The sequence below is a fragment of the Ctenopharyngodon idella genome, chromosome 16 (assembly GCF_019924925.1).
Source record: "Ctenopharyngodon idella isolate HZGC_01 chromosome 16, HZGC01, whole genome shotgun sequence".
In the NCBI taxonomy this organism is placed as follows: domain Eukaryota; kingdom Metazoa; phylum Chordata; class Actinopteri; order Cypriniformes; family Xenocyprididae; genus Ctenopharyngodon; species Ctenopharyngodon idella.
In genome coordinates, this window is record NC_067235.1 from 21,404,299 (window position 1) to 21,424,913 (window position 20,615).

The window sequence follows — 20,615 nt, forward strand, 5'->3', positions numbered from 1 at the left end:
TAATTGAGAAGATCTGATTCAAAAGAACATTCATTTGCAAATCAGAGAGCTATACATTGCTACATTTCAGAGAAACCATAATTGGATTATTGTAAGATGAGAAGTTATGCATTGAGCTGTGCAAAAATGGATGTGTCACGATAGACATGAAACCATGATGTTTGCATTGTAAGACCACATCTGAAGTATTTCTTTCATTAATCAAGCCATTAAATGCATAAATGTATTTGAGCTGGGATCTCTATTGAAGGCCACCCTCTCAAAACCGAAGTGGACAATAACTCTCTGCTCACGTAAATCTCACATATGTTAAATTCCTAGTCAAACTAAACTAGGTGAAACTAGGTGGTTTTATTTTCTAGTTATCAGATATGTGATGCTAAAATTGTAAACTGGACCACAGTAAAAGCTGTTGCTGAACTGGGTCTGACGGACATCTCTATTGGTGTGAATGGGGAGGAAGAGGTCAGTGACCTTGAAGGTCAAGATCTGTGGGTTATTGACCACTACCACTGAAACACAATGAGCCGTGGTTAATGGAGTAGTACAAGACATCCAGAAAAAGAGATGTGTTGTAGATTCATTGTGTGTGTGTGTGTGTAGCCAGGCTATGTTAAAGCCTTCATGTCCTTGTCTTTCTCTTGGATGTTGTGACCAGCTGTGCGTGTGTTCTACCTGTGTTGCTTCTCTGGTTTACCTGCTCCAGGAACACAGACTATCAACTTCAACCTCAGTGAGCTGTCACAGCCACTTTCAGTAATGTATACGAACAACAAACAATCCCCTCAGCTCAAGGGAGATGTCAGGATAGAGGAACATTTGGCCTGCTATTCTGACATGGCTCATTTTTCCAAAACCATTCAGTGCCATTAAATAAAAAAACATCTTTATTTAGTCCTTTTTGGTCTGGCAAAACCAAGTTAAAATGGCTTTGAGAAGAGTGTGGGATCAAGAGCAAGATGAAAACACCAATTTTATTAGGTTCAGAGTCTTTTAAAGGTATTATTGTACAGACTGGTCATTCTAGCAAGAGCATGCCCTGTACACCAGTCTGATTTTGAAAATCTGAGTGTGGTATTTTGACATACCTGACTTACATTATTTTTAATGAATCACATTCTGATTATTTTTGTGTCCTTTTTTCTTGTCTTTACAGGTTTATTATGTTTGCAGCAGGGTTGTGTGCCATTCAGAATTGAATTGAAAATTACCTTTAAATTCCTGAATTTAAGTCAAATTTAAATTGAGGTTCAGGGTTGCAATTATAAATAAAATAAAATAAAGAAGGTAAAAATCCACACACAGTTAAGTCTATGAGAATCAACATTGACTTGGCTTTTTGGAGATGGCGAGAATTGAGGGATTTTAAATGTTGTAAAAGTAGCACGGAGATGGCGTTTTTATCACACAACAGATAAGTAAGGTATTTTATTGACCAGATAAATTGCCATACAGTATATAGCTCTCTAACAGAGTTCATTCTAAAGCATTATCTATAATGGTCATTATGGTTGTTGTAGCACTGTGCTGGAATTGTTTTTCTGTGTCTATTAATGGGTAAAGCTACAGTAATGTCTTCAGCTTGAGATCCTTTCCACCGAAACTGGTTATATCTCTTAAGTGTACTTGTCAATGTTTTATGAGCAGTAGGATCATATTCATCCACACAGTCACACAGAGCCAAAGCACAAACAAAACAATGTTCTTCCTCAAAATGCATGCAGTTTTTTTTAACTGCTAGAGGGCCAAAAGTTAGTGTACCTTTAAATAAAGAATGCGATGTTCATGCCATGTCATAATCACAAGATGACAACAGGTGATGTTCTACTTGGAGCTGTTCACGTCTTCAAACTCAATTATGTGTTTCTATGGCAACACTATCAACACCAAAATGAATTTGCAGTGGTCAGGTGGTACAAGTCTGAGCTCTAGAAAATTCAGAGTTTACAAATTGTAATTATGAGTTCTACGAGGACGTGAACACTTTTTACAAGTCGAAATCTCGTAATTACTGTAATTCCGACATGGCATGAACATGCTTGAAGACAAACTGGGCAGATCGGTGGGTCCTCAGGACCAGAATTGAGAACTACAATAACTTTTGTGGCCCAGAGTGCAAAGGCTAAATCAAATTGCACCAACAGAAGGCAACGGACTGGTTTTATTGGATCAGTGTGTTACACCTGTCAGTGTCTGTCTGATCGGCTTTCGTTTTTGCCAGTTGAACATGTTGAACATTTATTGGGTCTTGGAGTGTCTGAAAAATGACGTAATGTAATCTAGTGGCTGTCAGCGTCTTGACGATGAAGTGTAAATTAGCCTTGAGAACACTTAATTTTCCTGAATTCATTACCTTCAGCAAATGCTTTCTTTGAATTTCAATTCATTAAATTCCTCTTCCTGTTATTCCAGTTCAAATTCCAATTCGACTTCCAGTGGGGTGTGGTCAGTTCAATTTAAATTCATAGTCATTATTGAAAAAGAGCTTTTTCTTCAATTCTGAATTTTGTCCAACACTGGTTTGCAGATGTGATTTACCTTCTTAAAGCCAATATAAAAACATTTTAAAAAATCTTTTAACTTTATTGTATTGAGGCATGTTTCTGAGTAATATTCAATGAGAAACCCACCTTATTCGTTGAGCCATTGTTTCCTTTTTGGCCCACTTAAACAAAGAGAGCCACACAATGACAATGTTCACAGTTTTTGGGGTTATTTGAAAGCATCACCTCAAAAGTGGTCCCCGTCAGCTTTAACATATTTCAGGCTTTATGGTGAAAAGGTATGATCAGAAGCGAGTGAAGTGAAAATTAAACAGCAACATTCATAGTGGCACGTTGAGCTGCTTTGCAGGTGACAGGGTGTCTGGGTGACATTGGATGTGTGTCTGTCGAATGAATGTCCTTGTGCCTGTGTGCCGTGATTTTAATCAGCTGCAGGAGACACAGCTCTGATGGCTAGACAAAGATACAGGCAAGATCACAGCTGGAGGCATGAGAGGTGGAGGATGAGCATGATAGAGACTGAGTGTGACAGAGAGAACGGTTGTTATAAGTAAATGTCCAAAATCTGGCCAGTTTCTTATTTCGGTCTGTCTTCTGCCATTGGTCCGTTCACTTAGACTATTTAAAGGGTTAATTCACCCAAAAATGAAAATTATGTTATTTATTACTCACTGTCATGTTGTTCCAAACCTGTAAGACCTTTGTTCATCTTTGGAACACAAATTAAGATATTTTTGATGAAATCTGAGAGGTATATGACTCGTCCACAGACAGCAATTTAACCACCACTTTCAAGGTCCAGAAAGGTATTAAAGACATTGTTAAAATAGTCCATGTGACTACAGTGGTTCAACCTTAATTTTATGAAATGATGAGAATAATTTTTGTGCGCAAAACAAAACAAAACAAAAATTACGACTTTATTCAACAATATCTTCTATTTTGTGTCATTCTCCTACCCTGTTTACGTTCAGCGCTTCCTTGTTCTATGTCAGAACGCCGACTCATTATTGGCCGGCTCCTGCATCAGCATCACACGCATGCGTCGTGCTGAATGTAAACAGCGTAGGAGAATGACAGAATGTTTTGTCTTTGCGCATAAAAAGTATTCTCGTCACTTTATAAAATTAAGGTTGAACCACTGCAGTCACGTGGACTTTTTTTAATGATGTCTTTAGTACCTTTCTGGACCTTGAAAGTGGTGGTTAAATGGCTGTCTATGGACGAGTCATATACCTCTCGGATTTCATCAAAAATATCTTAATTTGTGTTCCAAAGAAGAATGAAGGTCTTACAGGTTTGAAACAACATGAGGGTGAATAATTAATGACAGAATTTTCATTTTTGGATGAACTAACCTTTTAACATGTAAATCAACTAATAACAATTTGTTTTCTGTATATGATATGCATGGGGTAAGTAAATCTGATTTGCTGATACTTTTATAATAATATAAGGAATAAAAATTTAAATACTGCTGAAACTAAAAGAAAATCCACTGTTAAATGTAACTAAACTGAACCAAAACACAAAATTAAATGAAAATAAAAGCTAAAATATTTGATATTAATATTAAAGTGGTTGTTTACTCCAAATTCTCATACTGTAATTTACTCACTCGTGTTGTTCCAAACCTGTATGCATCTGTCTTCTGCTTGAAGAAACAGTGAAGAAGACAGTTTCGAGATTGTTCAGGTCCAAACAACTCTGCATAACCCAAGGACTGTAATTATAGGGACTAAAAAAAAAAACAGGCTTTATTTTTTTTTTTTTTAAGAATCATCTTTTGTGTTCCACAGAAGAAAGTCAGTCATACAGGTTTAGGAACAATATAAGGGTGAGTAAATGATGACAGATTTTTCATGTTTTGGTGAACTATTACTTTAAATAATTTACATTATAAATAAAGTAATAATTAAATATTTGCCTAATTATCTCTAAACCTCACTTGTATTTGTTCTAGAACACTGGCCAAGACATTCTGGTGTGTTGGAAGCCTGTCAGGAACCTATAGTTTCCACAGTCTAAGTCAAGTCATTGTTTGGCAGCTGCTTTTTTGTTCTGGACACATGCAGCCTATGTGTGTATGGAGGTGTATAGAAATGTGAAATGAGTTAAACAAGTTGTATTAGAGTTAAAGTTTGTCTGCTCTCATGATGTCACCCTAACATGCCATCAGTTTAGCCACAGTGCAACAACATCTTGCAACTCCCATCTCTTTACCCACTACTACAGAACGGCTTTACTCATTGCTCCTTTAAGGGCTTATTCTTATCCTGATAGGCACTGACATCTCGGTTGCCTTAGAAACGAGTGGATCGTCTGATCCCGAACCAGAAGTGCCTTCAGCATCCCTGCACATCACACACAGAAAGCGTGGCATGTCCAGAACCCCACATATGCTTCGCCAACACACAGTCTCTTTTGCAGATAAAGCCACGTGACCAGACAAAAGCCTCAGAAACCTGACCGAGGCTCTTGAGCTCTTCAATGTCTCCTCCTGTATTTTCCTCAATTACTTTTCATCATTCAGTCAGACTAAAAAAAAGGCCATGTGTTTACTTCACACAGAGGATATTAATGTTTTGGATTTTAAAATTTTTTGCATAAAACTGTTTTCTCTTTTTAGACTCGTGGCTTCTTGGGCGCAGCATTTATTTTTTAAATCAGCCCTGTCGGAGACTTTTGTTTTCGCTTTTAAAATTTAATCAAAACTTACATTGCCTTTGATGAACACAACATGGTACTTATGGCTTATACAGTGCTTTATGTGGCCATGTTAAATGGTATTAAATCAACAAGTACATTCAACTTGTGTGGTGCTTGTAGAAACAAATACATGTGTGGTAAATTCAGCTAACCTGCTTATATCCCTTCACTCTGCCTCTCATTCCTCAAGCACAAGCTGCACATTGGTGTTTCAAGGATGTAAAGTAACTATATAAAAGCCATGAAAGGTATTTATTTACTGCTCTTGATGTGCTCAAGAATTATGTTTTTACACTGATGAAGCAACCATATGGAATGAGAGTGAGATGAATAGAAATCGCAGAATGCAGACTGTTTCAAAAGGGGATACGGATTAGACTTGGTTAACCTGAAACATCATTCATACTAAAGAGCAGAAATGTGAATCGACCATGCATTATTTTATATAGTGTTTTTTTATTCAATCCTAATTCTTTATCATTTTTAAATGGAATTCTTCAATAATGGTACTGGGTTCTTATTGATTACCCATTTTGGCATTCAATTATATTTGTATCTGTCTAATGCTGCAGAGATTTCAGTCTTACGGTGGATCAAAGAGGGCAATGGATGAGATACCTTGTTGGCTTCTGTGCTTTAACGCTCGCGTCTCTCCCCTTCACCTGTCAACTCATTTTCTATACTTCTATGTGTTTCATGGCTAACCAGTCTTTAACAAACCCCTACAATTCCAATAGGTTGTGTGGTGGATGGGTGGCAAGGTGCAGATGAAGGAAATGAAATCATTCTATGGTCCTGTTCCTTGACCTGGCTGTCAAGGACTGCAATACATCTTGATTCGTTTTTGGTCTTTGATATTTAATATTGAAAAGTTCTAGACAAATACATATTTCCCTGTGGCTATTCCCTTTTGCTTTATACTATATATATACAGTATCTCACAGAAGTGAGTACACCCCTCACATATTTTTAAATATTTCATTATATCTTTTTATGTGACAACACTGAAGAAATGACACTTTGCTACAATGTAAAGTAGTGAGTGTACAGCTTGTACAACAGTGTAAATTTGCTGTCCCCTCAAAATAACTCAACACACAGCCATTAATGTCTAAACCGCTGGCCACAAAAGTGAGTACACCCCTAAGTGAAATGTCCAAATTGGGCCCAAAGTGTCAATATTTTGAGTGGCCACCATTTTTTTCCAGCACTGTCTTAACCCTCTTGGGCATGGAGTTCACCAGAGCTTCACAGGTTGCCACTGGAGTAATCTTCCACTCCTCCATGACGACATCACGGAGCTGGTGGATGTTAGAGACCTTGCGCTCCTCCACCTTCCGTTTGAGGATGCCCCACAGATGCTCAATAGGGTTTAGGTCTGGAGACATTCTTTAGCAAGGCAGTGGTCGTCTTGGAGGTGTGTTTGGGATCATTATCATGTTAGAATACTGCCCTGTGGCCCAGTCTCCGAAGGGAGGGGATCATGCTCTGCTTCAGTATGTCACAGTACATGTTGGCATTCATGGTTCCCTCAATGAACTGTAGTTCCCCAGTGCTGGCAGCACTCATGCAGCCCCAGACCATGACACTCCCACCACCATGCTTGACTGTAGGCAAGATACACTTGTCTTTGTACTCCTTGCCTGGTTGCCACCACACACGCTTGACACCATCTGAACCAAATAAATTTATCTTGGTCTCATCAGACCACAGGACATGGTTCCAGTAATCCATGTCCTTAGTCTGCTTGTCTTCAGTAAACTGTTTGCAGGCTTTCTTGTGCATCATCTTTAGAAGAGGTTCTCTTCTGGGACGACAGCCATGCAGACCAATTTGAAGCAGTGTGCGGTGTATGGTCTGAGCACTGACAGGCTGACCCCCCACCCCTTCAACCTCTGCAGCAATGCTGGCAGCACTCATACGTCTATTTCCCAAACACAACCTCTGGATATGACGCTGAGCACGTGCACTCAAACTTTTTCGGTCGACCATAGCGAGGCCTGTTCTGAGTGGAACCTGTCCTGTTAAACCACTGTATGGTCTTGGCCACCGTGCTGCAGCTCAGTTTCAGGGTCTTGGCAATCTTTTTATAGCCTACGCCATCTTTATGTAGAGCAACAATTCTTTTTTTCAGATCCTCAGAGAGTTCTTTGCCATGAGGTGCCATGTTGAACTTCCAGTGACCAGTATGAGAGAGTGAGAGCGATAACACCAAATTTAACACACCTGCTCCCCATTCACACCCTTGTAACACTAACGAGTCACATGACACTGGGGAGAGAAAATGGCTAATTGGGACATTAGCTAATTTAGACATTAATGGCTGTGTGTTGAGTTATTTTGAGGGGACAGCAAATTTACACTGTTATACAAGCTGTATACTCACTACTTTACATTGTAGCAAAGTGTCATTTCTTCAGTGTTGTCACATGAAAAGATATAATAAAATATTTACAAAAATGTGATGTGTGTACTCACTTCTGTGAGATACTGTAAGTTGATTTGTGTTATTGTCATTATATCTATAGCATTAGTTGATTCGATTTCCAGAAACCAGTACTTTCTGTGCTGTTCTTTCAAAGTGATGCCGTCAAGTACCTTTGTTGGAGTAACAAGACAAGTCAGTGTTCATTTTTACTGGTTATTTTAAATGTTATGTGAATTTAAAGGGTTAGTTCACCTACAAATTAACCCACCGTTTGCAACAGAGGAAGAGGGACTCTGTAAGTCTTCTGAGACCGGTTGTTTCACGATAATGCCACGTAAACAGGCATGCGCTGAGATTATCATGTGAATACACATCACAGAGCTTTGTGGAAGTGAAGGTAATTCTTTTATCTATTATTATTTGAAGTTGTAATCATTCATATAAGTTGGCAAAATTGTTCGACATCATACAAATTGGATGGATGATTTTTATGCTTCTTTTTTTTTTTTTTTCTTCTTCAATTTTTTCCTGATTTTACAGTCTTTGTGTGAATTATTATGACTTCTCATGAAGCCAGGCTGGTATAACTTGTGAGTGTATATGCACTACCATTCAAACGGTTGGGGTCAGTAAGATTTTTTTTTTTTTTAGGCAAGGATGCATTAAATTGATCAGAAGTGACAGTAAAGATATTTATAATGTTACAAAAGATTTGTTTCAAGTAAATGCTGTTCTTTTGAACTTTGTCCATCAAAGAATCCTGAAAAAATATCACAGTTTCCACAAAAAAATATTAAGAAGCAAAAACTGTTTTCAACATTGATAATAATAAGAAATGTTTACTGAGCAGCATATTAGAATGATTTCTGAAGGATCATGTGACACTGAAGACTGGAGTAATGATACTGAAAATTCAGCTTTGCCATCACATGAATAAATTATATTTTAAAATATATTCAAATAGAAAAGTTATTTTAAATTGTAATAATATTTCACAATTTTACTGTACTTTTCATCAAATAAATGCAGCCTTGAGCATAAGAGACGTCTTTAAAAAAAAAAAAAAAAAAAAATTTTAAAAACCCTACTGACCTTTGTACAGTAGACTGTATATATTTTGGCGCTTTTCCACTGCATAGTACGGCTCGTTTAAAAGATTTGTGTTATTGGTTAATTGCTTCTAGTATTGGTTGATTCTCTGCAGATGTAATAATAGTAGCTTTGCCAAACTTCTCTAGCTCCCAGACTGTGTGAAAAGCCAACAGTCTCTTTATCAATCCCTCTTTCTGGTGTCTGGACTAATCAACGGCACTAATTGATTTGAGCGCTGGTGGGGGCGGGGGGCACCAGGGGAAGGGTATGAGCGGGTTATTGCTGGCTCCTATCCAAAATCTTTCATATTAGCAGCAAAAGAAGAGTGAACAAGTGAAGAAATAACAGACTCCCCAAGGAAAAAATATGCAATTATATTCTTTCAAAAGTTCTTTTGCATGCTATTCACGCAGACTCTCCAGTGTAAACCCTGTCTGTAGTTAAAGAAACGTTCATTTGCACAGAAGTAATAATTACACATGAGTATGTCCTCTTTCATTTGCTCCACGATATCAAATAAAAACAATCATGGTGCTGATGCTATAACTTACAATCTGTTCTTGTGTTGTCAGTACCTTGAAGACACAATGACTGGTAACAGCCGAGGCTCTGAAAGAGAAAGTCACACATCAAGGACACACCAAAGATGCAGAAGGACAGAGAAATAAATAAATCATAGAATACTGTGTGGAGAGAGACTGCTGCTTTTTTTTTTTTTTTTTTTTTTTTTTTTATATATAAAGTATACACTAAATCCTCATCCTCCAACCTTAAGGGTAAATTTTTATAACTTCGTTCATTGTGACTGTTTGCTGTTGTTCACAACTTGGAAGACCTCGCTTTATTCAGTTAGGATGTAGTTGATTTACTCTATACATTTTGCCTAAATATACACGTGTTATGAAGGGAGATATGGAAATAATTCATGTAGATAGCAAGGAAGCTGTCAGTTGATATAAAAACGTGGGAAATGTTTTGTCAGGTAACCTAAATATGTGCTTTATTACATCTTAATTACCCGTTTTCATTCATGCCAGAAAGTATGACTGAATCAACGTTTCTACATTAATACAGTTAAAAGTGAAGGTCTCTATAAGGTAACAGCTGCCAGGAAAATGTCATTTTCTCATCGTTTCTCTGCTATCGATTCTAAAATACTATGAATGAAAAAAATATTAAGTCTAACCTTGACATTTACACATTTTAATTTATATTTGATCTTAAACTGTTTTTTCCATTTTATTTAGAAGCGGACAGTGGGAGGAATTTGTTTTTTAAGGAAAAATATGGTCATATACAATATCAATTCATATTAATATTAATAATAATAAACGATATAACCTACAGCTGTTACTTAACATCGAAGAGCCTCATAATATTAACTTTTTTTGTTTGTTTGTTTGTTTGTTTGTTTTACAAATGCTTTTCGACTAAAGAGAAACACCAATATTTCTTTGAAACACCACTTTATTTTTATTGGTAGGTGCCTGTTGTTCTGCAAAAAAAAAAAAAATCATTTATACAGAATGAGTTAAATGCTTTTGGTTAAAAAATAAAAATAAAAGAAAGTGCGGATTTGACAGGTAATTCCAACGTTGTGTTATAAGGAAACGGTCAGACATTTTTAAAGAAAGCATTAACAAGAAAAGATGACATAAATGCATCTGTTGTATGGCATAAACCCGTCTTTATAAAGTGCAGCTCCACATTGGGGGCGCTGAGATGTACTCAATACCAATAAACATGTTATGAGATTAACTTCATGAGTGCCTCCTTCACAGAGTTTTTTAATTTACTAGGGGGAACATTTGCTCATTCTGCAAGGTTTTCCTTTCACAATAATTTTATAAAATAACAATTCATAACTAATTTATGTACATGCATAATTTAGCTACATAAGAGCAAAGTCTTTTTGAATATGTCCAGAAATCGGTCCATTAATCATTGTTTTTACTCGATTCCTGGTCGCTCTGATCATCTGTAAAACAAACGTCGACGTCGCTGTCGTTGTCGCTCTTTTGCTCGGCGTCCTCGAAGATGCCTTCCATTTTGTCGTCGGATTTTTTAATGCTTTGACCAGGATGCCTCGATTTGACGTGCCTCTCCAAATCTCGCCTGCGCACGAGCACCTTCCCGCAGAACTCGCATCTGTATGGCGTATTTCCTTCCGCGTGCAGTCGGATGTGTTTGTTGAGATTGCTGGGATCGCCAAAAGGCCTAAAACACACTTTACATTTGAGTGGTTTGTAGCCTGTATGAGTCCTCATGTGAATCTTCAGCCCGTATTTTCGAGAGTACAGTTTGCCACAATAAAGACACAAATGTCCCTTTTTTGGCTTGCCCGAGTTTGGGTTTGATGCGGGCATAGACTCCAGCCGTGAACGGTTCTTCTCCACGGCTATTTCAGACAGCTGTTGCGTGTGCATCGCTATCTCCCTGTCGATATTCGTAATCGCGTTTAGATCTGGATTTAGAGCGGGCGCGCCAAAGTAGTCTGGGTATTTCAGCAGGTTGCCGAAGTGAAATTTCAGAGGGTAGTACGGGGAGCTATAAAGGAGCTCTCCATTGTAAACCGTGAATGGCATGAGGGGTATGTTGCAGTCCCCATTGTAGGATTTCCCCCCATCAAACTGTGGCAAGGAGAACCTCTCGAAGTGAAACCCGGCTGGAAGCTGGGAGTAGCGCGAGGGCGACAGGGCAGGGTGCATGCGGCTGTCAACGTGCTTGAAAGCTGAGGTCTCCTCAAAATGTGGCAGTAGAGGAAAGCCACGGATGGTGTTTGCGCAGGGGATCACGGGAGGTGTGCTGTCCATGGGGTGCGCGCATTTTGTGGGATGAACGTTTGGTAGAGGTTCATTTAGGGTGCGCACTGACTTAATGTTTCCAAGCAGTTTACTAAACCCAATACTGTTTGGTTTCACATTAGGTTCATCTCTCGCGACCTCAGCCGGGGAGATCTTTGAAAGTCCCATTGGTTTGAAAGCAGAGCGCACGCCTGGATGGAAACCCATGCTGTTGAGCACAGACGATGTCCCGCCGAGGCCCAGGATGTGACCGGGGTTTCTGGCGGAGGTCACACTCATGTCAAGGGCTCTGTCCTGCTCCTCTGCGCTCGTTTTTTTGGATAGTCCCACTTTATTGGCGAACGGTTTCACTGCGTCTGACATGAAGGTGCTGTGGCCGTTCCGTGGAGAGGACGACGTATTCGGGATGTCTCCGGATTTCGGAGATCTGTTGAAGTTGTCTGTGCCTCTCATTTGCTCGTTGCTCACCAAACTTCTGCCGTTGCTCAATGCACAGTGGAAGTGCACGTGAGCTTTCAGAGTGTTCGGGTATTTGAATATTCTCCAGCAGTACCAGCAAATGTAGCGCTCCTCGCCTGAAACAAAAAAATTAAGACGCAATTAAATGACGTTGTTGTCAGCTGCAACACTCTTAAAATGCATTAGGACCCTTTTTAAAATCAAAATCAAATAATGCGTCATAAAGATGTTTTTAATCTCCATTAGCAACTCAAGAACGACTGTAAGTGATACTTGATGAGAAGATGGTTCTTTGCTGAATCTGATAAACCCTGCAGTCATGATTTTTTATCACTACGCCTTGGTCACGTTGGCATGACACCAGTTGGGCAGTCCGGGGTCAATGATATAGATGTAATGATTTTGTAATCCTCAAACCCCGTTGTTTATTGTCACCATCAAAAGAGCAAGCGCCGGCCCAATCTGGCGCTTACAAACCAATACATTCAATGGGGACTTTCCCTGTGCGCTTTCCCGTGGAATTGACGGCAGCTGTTGCTTGAAATCGCGAGTCGCGTAAGACAATGAGGCTGGCCCATCTGTTGACGCTGGAGCAAAGGAAGCGTATGTCAAGGAGCGCACCGCGTATTGGCCCGGGAGCAGCGCTCACAGTACAGCGTCGCAAATCAGGGCAATATACATCCCACATAAAAGTTTGCATTCACTAGCTAACAATACCTTGTGCAGCCAGCTAATTTACCGTAGAGCACCTTTTTGAATTTATTTGCTTTTGAATACATGAATATTAATGACTAGATGACATTTGTTAACCTCTTCCCCTCGCTGAAATACACCGCGCATCAGCCCAGAAGAGGACATCCAGGACTTTATTAGTGAATGAAACTAATTAAGAGAGATAATACAGACCGTAGCTGAGCATGATTAATCATATGTTAATATATAGCAAATACAGTAGCCTGCAGTATTTATGTGTAGCCTATGCTGCTCAATAATTCTCAACCAATCAATAGGAGTTACTGCCCCAGACGACAGACCTTTCGATTTAATACTAAACAGGGATAATCTGACAGCATTCTCAGATAAGCCTATTAAATCGGATTTGATTTGTCTTCGATTGTGCTGGTGGCTGTGTTGTTTAAAATTCGTTCATAGCCGATCAAAACATAACTAATTTACTATTAGTTTTTATAATATAATATAATTTATATTGGCTAATTTAATATTACACTTTCGCTTTGTTTGATAATTGCAAAATTGCTGGAATTTCATTCGATATTTTTTTAAATATGCATTTTCATTTTAAAATAAATCTGTAATTTGAATGAATACATACAACTTGTACTTTATAGTTCTGCAATATATTCATGTAAAGTGAAATATTCTGAGGTGTATTCTCTACTTCAAGGATTATATTTAATTATTGCACATTTTTAAATAAACGAAATTATGACGCACGTCTCACCTTTTTCGTCATGAGTTGGAGTTGCAGTCGTAGGAATGTCAAACCATTGCGCCAGTGCGTTGGAATACCAAACGCTCAATTCCTCTCCAGTCTGTATTTCTCTTATCACACGGTAGAATATCTTTCGAAAGGAAAGAATTGTATTAGAAATAGTCTGTAATTTACATAGGATCAAATTCATTACATTTTTTCTTTACTCACCTGTCCACCAGGTAAATCCGAGACTGCCTCGAGGTTCTGTTCTTGACTGTTCCTGGCCGCGCGTATTAACCCGATCCAATCTGGAACTGCGCTGCCAGACTCATCCACGAATTCTCCCCTCACCAGACGGATCTACAAATACAAATTTCAACATGAATAACCTGTTTTAATGTTGTTTACTTGGTTCATAACGAAACGTAGATAAAATAGTAGTCAAACTATTCAGTGAATTTGAATGATAAAATTGGCTCATGATGTCTGCCTCCTGTGAAGCTGCTGAAATTGTATTTTAGAATATTTATATAAAAATGTTTACATATATATATATATATATATATATATATATATATATATATATATATTAATATATATATATATTAATATATATATATATTATATATATATATATATATATATATTCTTTGTTGTCTTTTTCTTCTTTTTGTTTTTCTGCTCACACATTTTTAATTATATCACCCCAAGGTATTTCAAACAAAAGCGCGTTAATGTCGTTTTATATGGTCTATTAGACAATGGCGATAATTTTCATGGAACAGGCCACATAATTGAGTTGATATGAGAAACGAATTTGAAGAGTGTCAAAGCATTTCTATTCTGTTCAAACAAATTAAAGATTAAAGCGTGACATTTGACACGGAGATTGCACCTGATGATCGCCCATGGCCCGCGGCGTTGCATTTACGCGCATCAATCACAGAAGCAGACAGCGTAAAGAGCTCCAGTCTATTTACAACTTATTTAGGAAAGTAAAAGCCGTTTACATGTAACGCCTTTTAATCCCTTTTGATTTACGAATATTCCACATTTTTATTACTTTTAAAATATATTTCATATAGTTATATATTAAAAAAAAAAAATTAATAAAATGCCTTGGCCATATTGTGATTTATAATAATATTTGATATAATGTTTCCAGTTACATTTAATCTGTATTTTATCTACTGCTTAGTTATTGTCTGGTTTACTGTTGTCTTTATATCAAAATGAAATGGTACATGGGAAAAACCAGCCCTCAAGCCTTTGAAATTTAATAGGGTAGAGGGCATGAAATCTCGCGCAGAAACTCACTTCACCCTATTAAGGCGGTTAAGTAAAAGGCACAGAATGACATGTTGTCCTGCTAATATAACTCAATTATTCTAACCTGACAGCGCAAACCAATTAATACGAGGATGCTTTATGAAGAGTGACAGGTCAGCGTCGAGACTTGGAAAAGTAAGGTGTTATTAATTTTGTTTTGTTTTTTGTTTTTTAACTGCATAAAAATTACTTCTAAATTTATAAAAAAAAAGTGATTTTTTTTTTTTGTTTCTTTTTCAGATTAAAGCATTAGTAGTAGTAGTAGTAGTAGTAGCAGCAGTAAAAAATATATAAAATACAATAATAATAATTTGTTGTTATTATCATAATTGTATTTTATTTGTACTTATATGTAGGTGTTATTCAATAGATTAAATAAAAAGCTGCAGAATAAAATACAAATGGAAAAGGCATATATCTATTCTAAATTGTACAATATTTTGCACAAAATCTCACGAATGCATAATCCGTTTGTAATAGAAAAATGTCATTTCTCTCAGTGTGCATTTTATAAAAGCTTTCAAAAGTCATAATAAAATGTTTGACACTCTTATCTTTCAAGGACAAAAATCAAACTAACCTTCTTTTTCACTCCAATTTCCTTGCGGTCCGAAACATACTTCCCCAGTTTGAAGATGCCCGGGACCGGACCTATCCGAAGCCCGGCTGGGATGCTGCAGTCGGCGAACACACTGATAGTGGGTGTCCGAGTCGCTTGCATGGCTAGCTCTGCGTGGGGCTGAGCTATCAGAACCAGGACGACCAAGCAGGCACTGATTGAGATGAGCAGAGAGTCTGTGATGAGGACAGACTAATATCCGCCCGCCAAGTGACGCGGTGGCGTGTGTGATCCGGCTTTTACTTATGGCGCAGTCAGGTACCCCTCGGCACATTAATGCGCAAGGGCGAGCAGCGCGCTATGAGAGAGTTGCGCTCTTTTAGCAGCTGTAGAACCCTCCGAAATGGTCACATGGAGACTTTCCCTCACCCTCACGCATAATGAACCGCTCCAAACGGTCAAGAGACAATAGGCCCCAGCGACCTTCCCATCCCCAAAATCCAATTTGTCAAGGGCAGAGAAAAGAGAGTGCAGAATCAAAGGTCTGGCGCAACCATTAATCCTCAGCATGTGGCTTTGTCCTCCAGACAGTTCCGATATTTTAAGTGACAAATCCACTGTATAATTTCTCCATAAATTCTCTCCCCTTTTATTGTTCCCATACAAACCAGTTTTTGGAAATCAGTGACTACTTTAAATCTACTTGGCTGCATCCTTTTAGGTTTTATGTACTTCAAAGCTCTTTATTCTCTCCCTGGCTGCATTGTCTGTTGCCGTTTCAACAAAAGGAGCAGGAATGTTTGGGAGACTTGTTAACTTCTATTGACTCCCGGCGTGTGCCGTGCTGGGACCGGGCAGGTACTCAACGGGAGAACCAGCCAAAAAAATAAGAGCCGCTTTCAAAATAACCACCACCTTATCATTTCACACTTTTTGACAACAGGTCACGTATCAGGATGGTCGCATTCAGTTTTGATGAAGAGCCCTGCAGGGCTCTAGAATTAATGCAGAAGGGGGAAAAAAAAAAGATTTTATCAAAGGACGCAGGACAAAACACGAAATCTTGTGCAAGACAAGAGTATTTCGTCTTTTAGCGGCTTTCACTTGTATTGAATGTTTTCAAGGGGAAAACAATACTACTTTCTAAATACATTTTATTAATGCATATTCAACATATAAGTGATCATTTTAGCCTCTACGGATGATCCATGTAACATTTATAAGGCATTGCTCTTTTGTATACAAAGTTATAAATAAATATCAATTTAGTGTTTTATATTAAACATGTCTCTTTTTTTTTTATCATTTAGACGTGTGTCAAGAAGAGGAGCCCACTGATTTCACTCAGGGCCATTTGGGTGTCATTTGAAGTGACTTCAGTGGTATTGTTACCACTGGTTTTAAAACTTAATTTGACCTCTTTGATCGTGGTCCTCAATGACTGAACAGAGGCCGAAGGAAAGAAACAAGAATTTGTGGGCGATAAATTCGAGCCATGAACATGTCCCGCTAACCTCTGCCCTGGCGACTCTGCGATGACACTCTGCTGTAATTGGAGAAGCAGAGGTGGGATTTCTTTCTTCAGGAAAATGTACCCCACTGCTCCTTTCTGGGAGCCTTCTCTTTGGGCTCCTTAATGAGTCAAAGAGCGTGAACGACACGCGAACAATTTTTGAATAGGCGCATGCAAAGGCCGGCTGTGTGGTGGGTTATTTATTAATGTTGCCATTTGTGACTGGTTCCCATCCGCTCTGCAACAGCGGGTCCGGCCTCTACAGCTCTCACACCAGCCGGGCCCATTCTCATTCTCGTCTTGTGTCTTTAAAGTCGAAGTTTTCCAACTAATAAATTGTGCACAAAGGCGGAAACGGGGACGTTTTCTTTTCTGTCCTCCTAACCGGGAAAAGCAAAGGGTGAAAGTCATCCCAGAGCGCTCATTGGAGCAGGGGTTTTGGGAGCTAAAGCAGTGTTCAGAGCAAATGGGATGGAAAATTAAATGAAATCAAATAGCTTGAACGCTCGCATTGTCCTCGTGTCTTTTAAATGGCACATTAATTACACGGCAGCAGCTTTATTTCGGAACAATATTGTGGACCCAAACGGAGCATTCCAGGACATATTTTTTTTCGCGTCGGATTGTGAGATTCGGAGAAAGTGTTGCTCAAGTGGTTGAAAGCATTTTCTCAGGGTCTCAGCGTTACAATTCGAGCTAAATGTGGGATTTGATTTAACAGGTTGCCAAATAATGAAGCATGAATGTAGAGTAACAGCGACTGTGTGAAGAACTGCAGTGTCCCACCAGGGGTTTTATTCATGCGTCCAAACTGGCCTTGAGTGCCAAGGGTTCACCACTCTATCTGAACGATGCACAATGCCCGAGCTCTAAAGAAAACCCTTTTTTTTTTACGCCAACCATAAACGCTCTGCCATACAAACTCCTTTTATAGGCTCTTACTTTCTTTTCTCATCGTTCTCTTTCATATATTCCCAGTGCAAATACGGAAAACGTTTTTTGTATACAAATCATTTGCTGCATTTCTTTTTACTTTAGTTATAGGGTGAATTCAGGTTGATTGGGACACTTTTTCCAGTCACCGTGAATTCACCCTACGCCAACATTGCATGGCCGAGTATAATGTAATATGCTTAAAAAAAAATAAAGGTCAGAAAAATTAAAAACATGTTTTTATTAATTTATTTATTTAACTTGAACGAAAATATGTTTGGCTACAAATATTAATCTTACATAGGCTACCTATTTTTATGCGCTTAACCTACTCGCTCTTGTGCAAGCCTCACAAAGGACGGACCAGCTGCGTCGCAGATAGGGGATGCGGGTGGGACATTAGTGACGCGATTGAATAGTAATTATGCTTGTATGGGAGTCCCACCAGATGACATGATTGGGATTTTAACCCAGACTAATATTCAAAGTCGCATTAGAAAGTGGCGAGATAAGTGGCTACCGATTCGACTCTGTTCATGCGTGCTCCCATTTCTAAATGCTCTCAAAAGGAAGGGGGCTGCTTCGTTTCAGTATTCAAAGCCTGAACAAAGTTAGCTCTGCCTTTTGAACCGAATTTCCCCAACTTTACCTCTCTTGTCCCAGTTGAAAGCCCTCGCATAATGGGGTGTAAACTTGTCTGAATTGAAATGTTTCGGTGTACCTTATAAATTCATACCCTTTTTCACTCGAGCGCGTAAGAATGAACCGATTCTCTCTGCTGTCGAACGCCTTTACCGCGAGCTCTATTTGTGAAGTTCATTTTTAGGCAAATGTATTCAGGGGAGGTTTGCGGTGAATAGTTCTGTGTGTCAGCCGGGCCTAATTGGGATTAAGGCACTAAAACCATATGCAAAAAGTGACAGAATTTCTCAGGTTTTAGAGAGCACCAACTTTTGCCCCCTTTTGATCCTCAGATCATTTAAGTGGACGCTGGGAAAAAAAGACTGAGGGAGTTTTGTGTGGTGGTATGTACAGACAGATCATTAGTTATTCCTTTGACGAGATTCTTTCAGTTCAGTCATGAATTGAAAATATTTTGAATAATTTTAGGTGTCTGCATAACATTTTCTGATGAACCGAAAAATAAATTGTTCTAAAATATTCGTCAGGTAGGCTAAATATGAGGTTCTGGATATAATTTGTGAGGAAAAAAAAATGTACTTGATGAAAATGCTGGGACATCTTGAGTCCTGTAGGAGGCCTATGGTTTATTTAACATAGAAATCCCTGTTATTCATTTTGAATGAGAAATCACACTTTTTGTACGTCTGATTTTTCCCCCTCAATATTTAATTTCAGTCAAAATAAATAGAAATATGTTTAAATAATAATAATAATAAATCCTCTTTAAAAGGAAGCAATTGCATTTGCACATTGATTCTAATAAGCTGTAATGACCAGATTTAAATCCTTTTTCAGCAGCATTCATGTGGCCTGGCAGGACCCTGGATAGCTCCCGTCTTTGAAAGGTCACATAGCCACTCACGTAAACGCCTGCTAATTATATTGATAATGCACGCATGCAGGCAATGCAAGAGGCAGTTCATTTTTATCATGCCGTAATGCATATCACCAACTTTACAACGCCTATAGCTCGGAATGCATATTACATGACTGGCAAAAAGCACACTAATGATATGAATCAGCGACCATCAATGGAAACTGTCTGTAGCCCCCTCATTAATGGACAGGATTGACATTTCTGGGTTTTTCATAATGTCCAGTGCATTTCTGCGGAGAAACAATGCAAGTACTGGCCGTTAATTGCGCCTCCGTTTCGGGTGGGATGAGCTTGTGGAAGTGATGACCGTATAGCTAAAGTAGTAATGAGGGGCTATTGATTAACCCGATATGTTCAAGACCCTGAATCTTTCCAGTGCTGTCAATTAAAAAAAAAATCTAGTGAACTAGGCTGAAATAGGCATAATAATAATACATTTTGTTATTTTTTTTTTTTCGTTTCGGTGTTAAAAATGAAACGAACTGCTGTCACGGCGAACTATCCTATTTTGACAAGCGACTAAATGACCGGATAGCTGTTTTAACGTCTTTTAATCCGGTATAATCCCTTTTGTTTTAGATTAAATTATCATTGTTAATCCCAGAGGGCCTATGATTTTCCCAAATCTGCTAAATAATCACATGACCTTAAATCGCCACTTAGAATGTTAAACAAAAAGTCAACAGTAAGGCTAATTAAATTGTGTATTAAATTGTATTTGGGCCATACACAATATAATACATGTTGTGTTTATGTGTGAATTTAAAATAATAAATTAGTGTAATGTATTTTATAGGCATAAAATGATATTAAAATATGAAGGTTTCATTTTTTTTAACATTAGTTAACTACATTAACAACAATGAACAATACAACTTTTATTAATCTTAGTTAATGTTAATCTCAACGTTTACAAATAAATTTTTAATATTGTTTTATTAACTTACATTAACAACAGCTAATAAATGCTGTAAGAAAACATTGTTCATTGTTAGTTTATGTTAGTTAAGGCATTAACTGATGTTAACAAATGAGACCTTATTATGTGTTATGTGTTATGAATTTAACTTGTCTTTATTGTCTTTGTACATGCACTACAATTCAAACAAATCTAATGACACTCTGAAGAGGCCTTTGAATTATTCTTTCTCATCAGATAATGTATACTTCCTTCAATATTTAAACTTCCTGGTCTTAATTGATTATTTCTAGCAACAGTTCTAATTGTTTTAATGCTTGTGAACATTTACTGTATCTTTTGTTTGCTGTAGACTATTGACTCACATGTA

The 20,615-nt window shown here is 38.1% G+C and overlaps 1 protein-coding gene across 1 annotated transcript; it reads right to left on the minus strand.

Annotated features, from left to right (window-relative positions):
• Positions 1–10,182: 10,182 nt before the first annotated feature.
• prdm13 (PR domain containing 13) lies at positions 10,183–15,650 on the minus strand. Its single transcript, XM_051866047.1, has 4 exons — positions 15,341–15,650; positions 13,660–13,791; positions 13,459–13,579; positions 10,183–12,112 (listed from the first exon to the last, which is right to left on the minus strand). The coding sequence occupies exons 1-4, from the start codon at positions 15,479–15,481 to the stop codon at positions 10,671–10,673; spliced, it is 1,836 nt and encodes a 611-aa protein (XP_051722007.1). The 5' UTR covers positions 15,482–15,650; the 3' UTR covers positions 10,183–10,670.
• Between the last annotated feature and the right edge of the window lie 4,965 nt (positions 15,651–20,615).

Coding starts and splice junctions, on each gene's coding strand:
- prdm13 (XM_051866047.1), bottom strand. CDS start 15,481: ATGCAAGCGACTCGGACACCCACTATCAGTGTGTTCGCCGACTGCAGC. Junction 13,792..15,340: donor AAATTGGAGTGAAAAAGAAG/GTTAGTTTGATT, acceptor TTGTATTTGTAG/ATCCGTCTGGTGAGGGGAGA. Junction 12,113..13,458: donor TCCAACTCATGACGAAAAAG/GTGAGACGTGCG, acceptor TTTTTGTTTCAG/GCGAGGAGCGCTACATTTGC.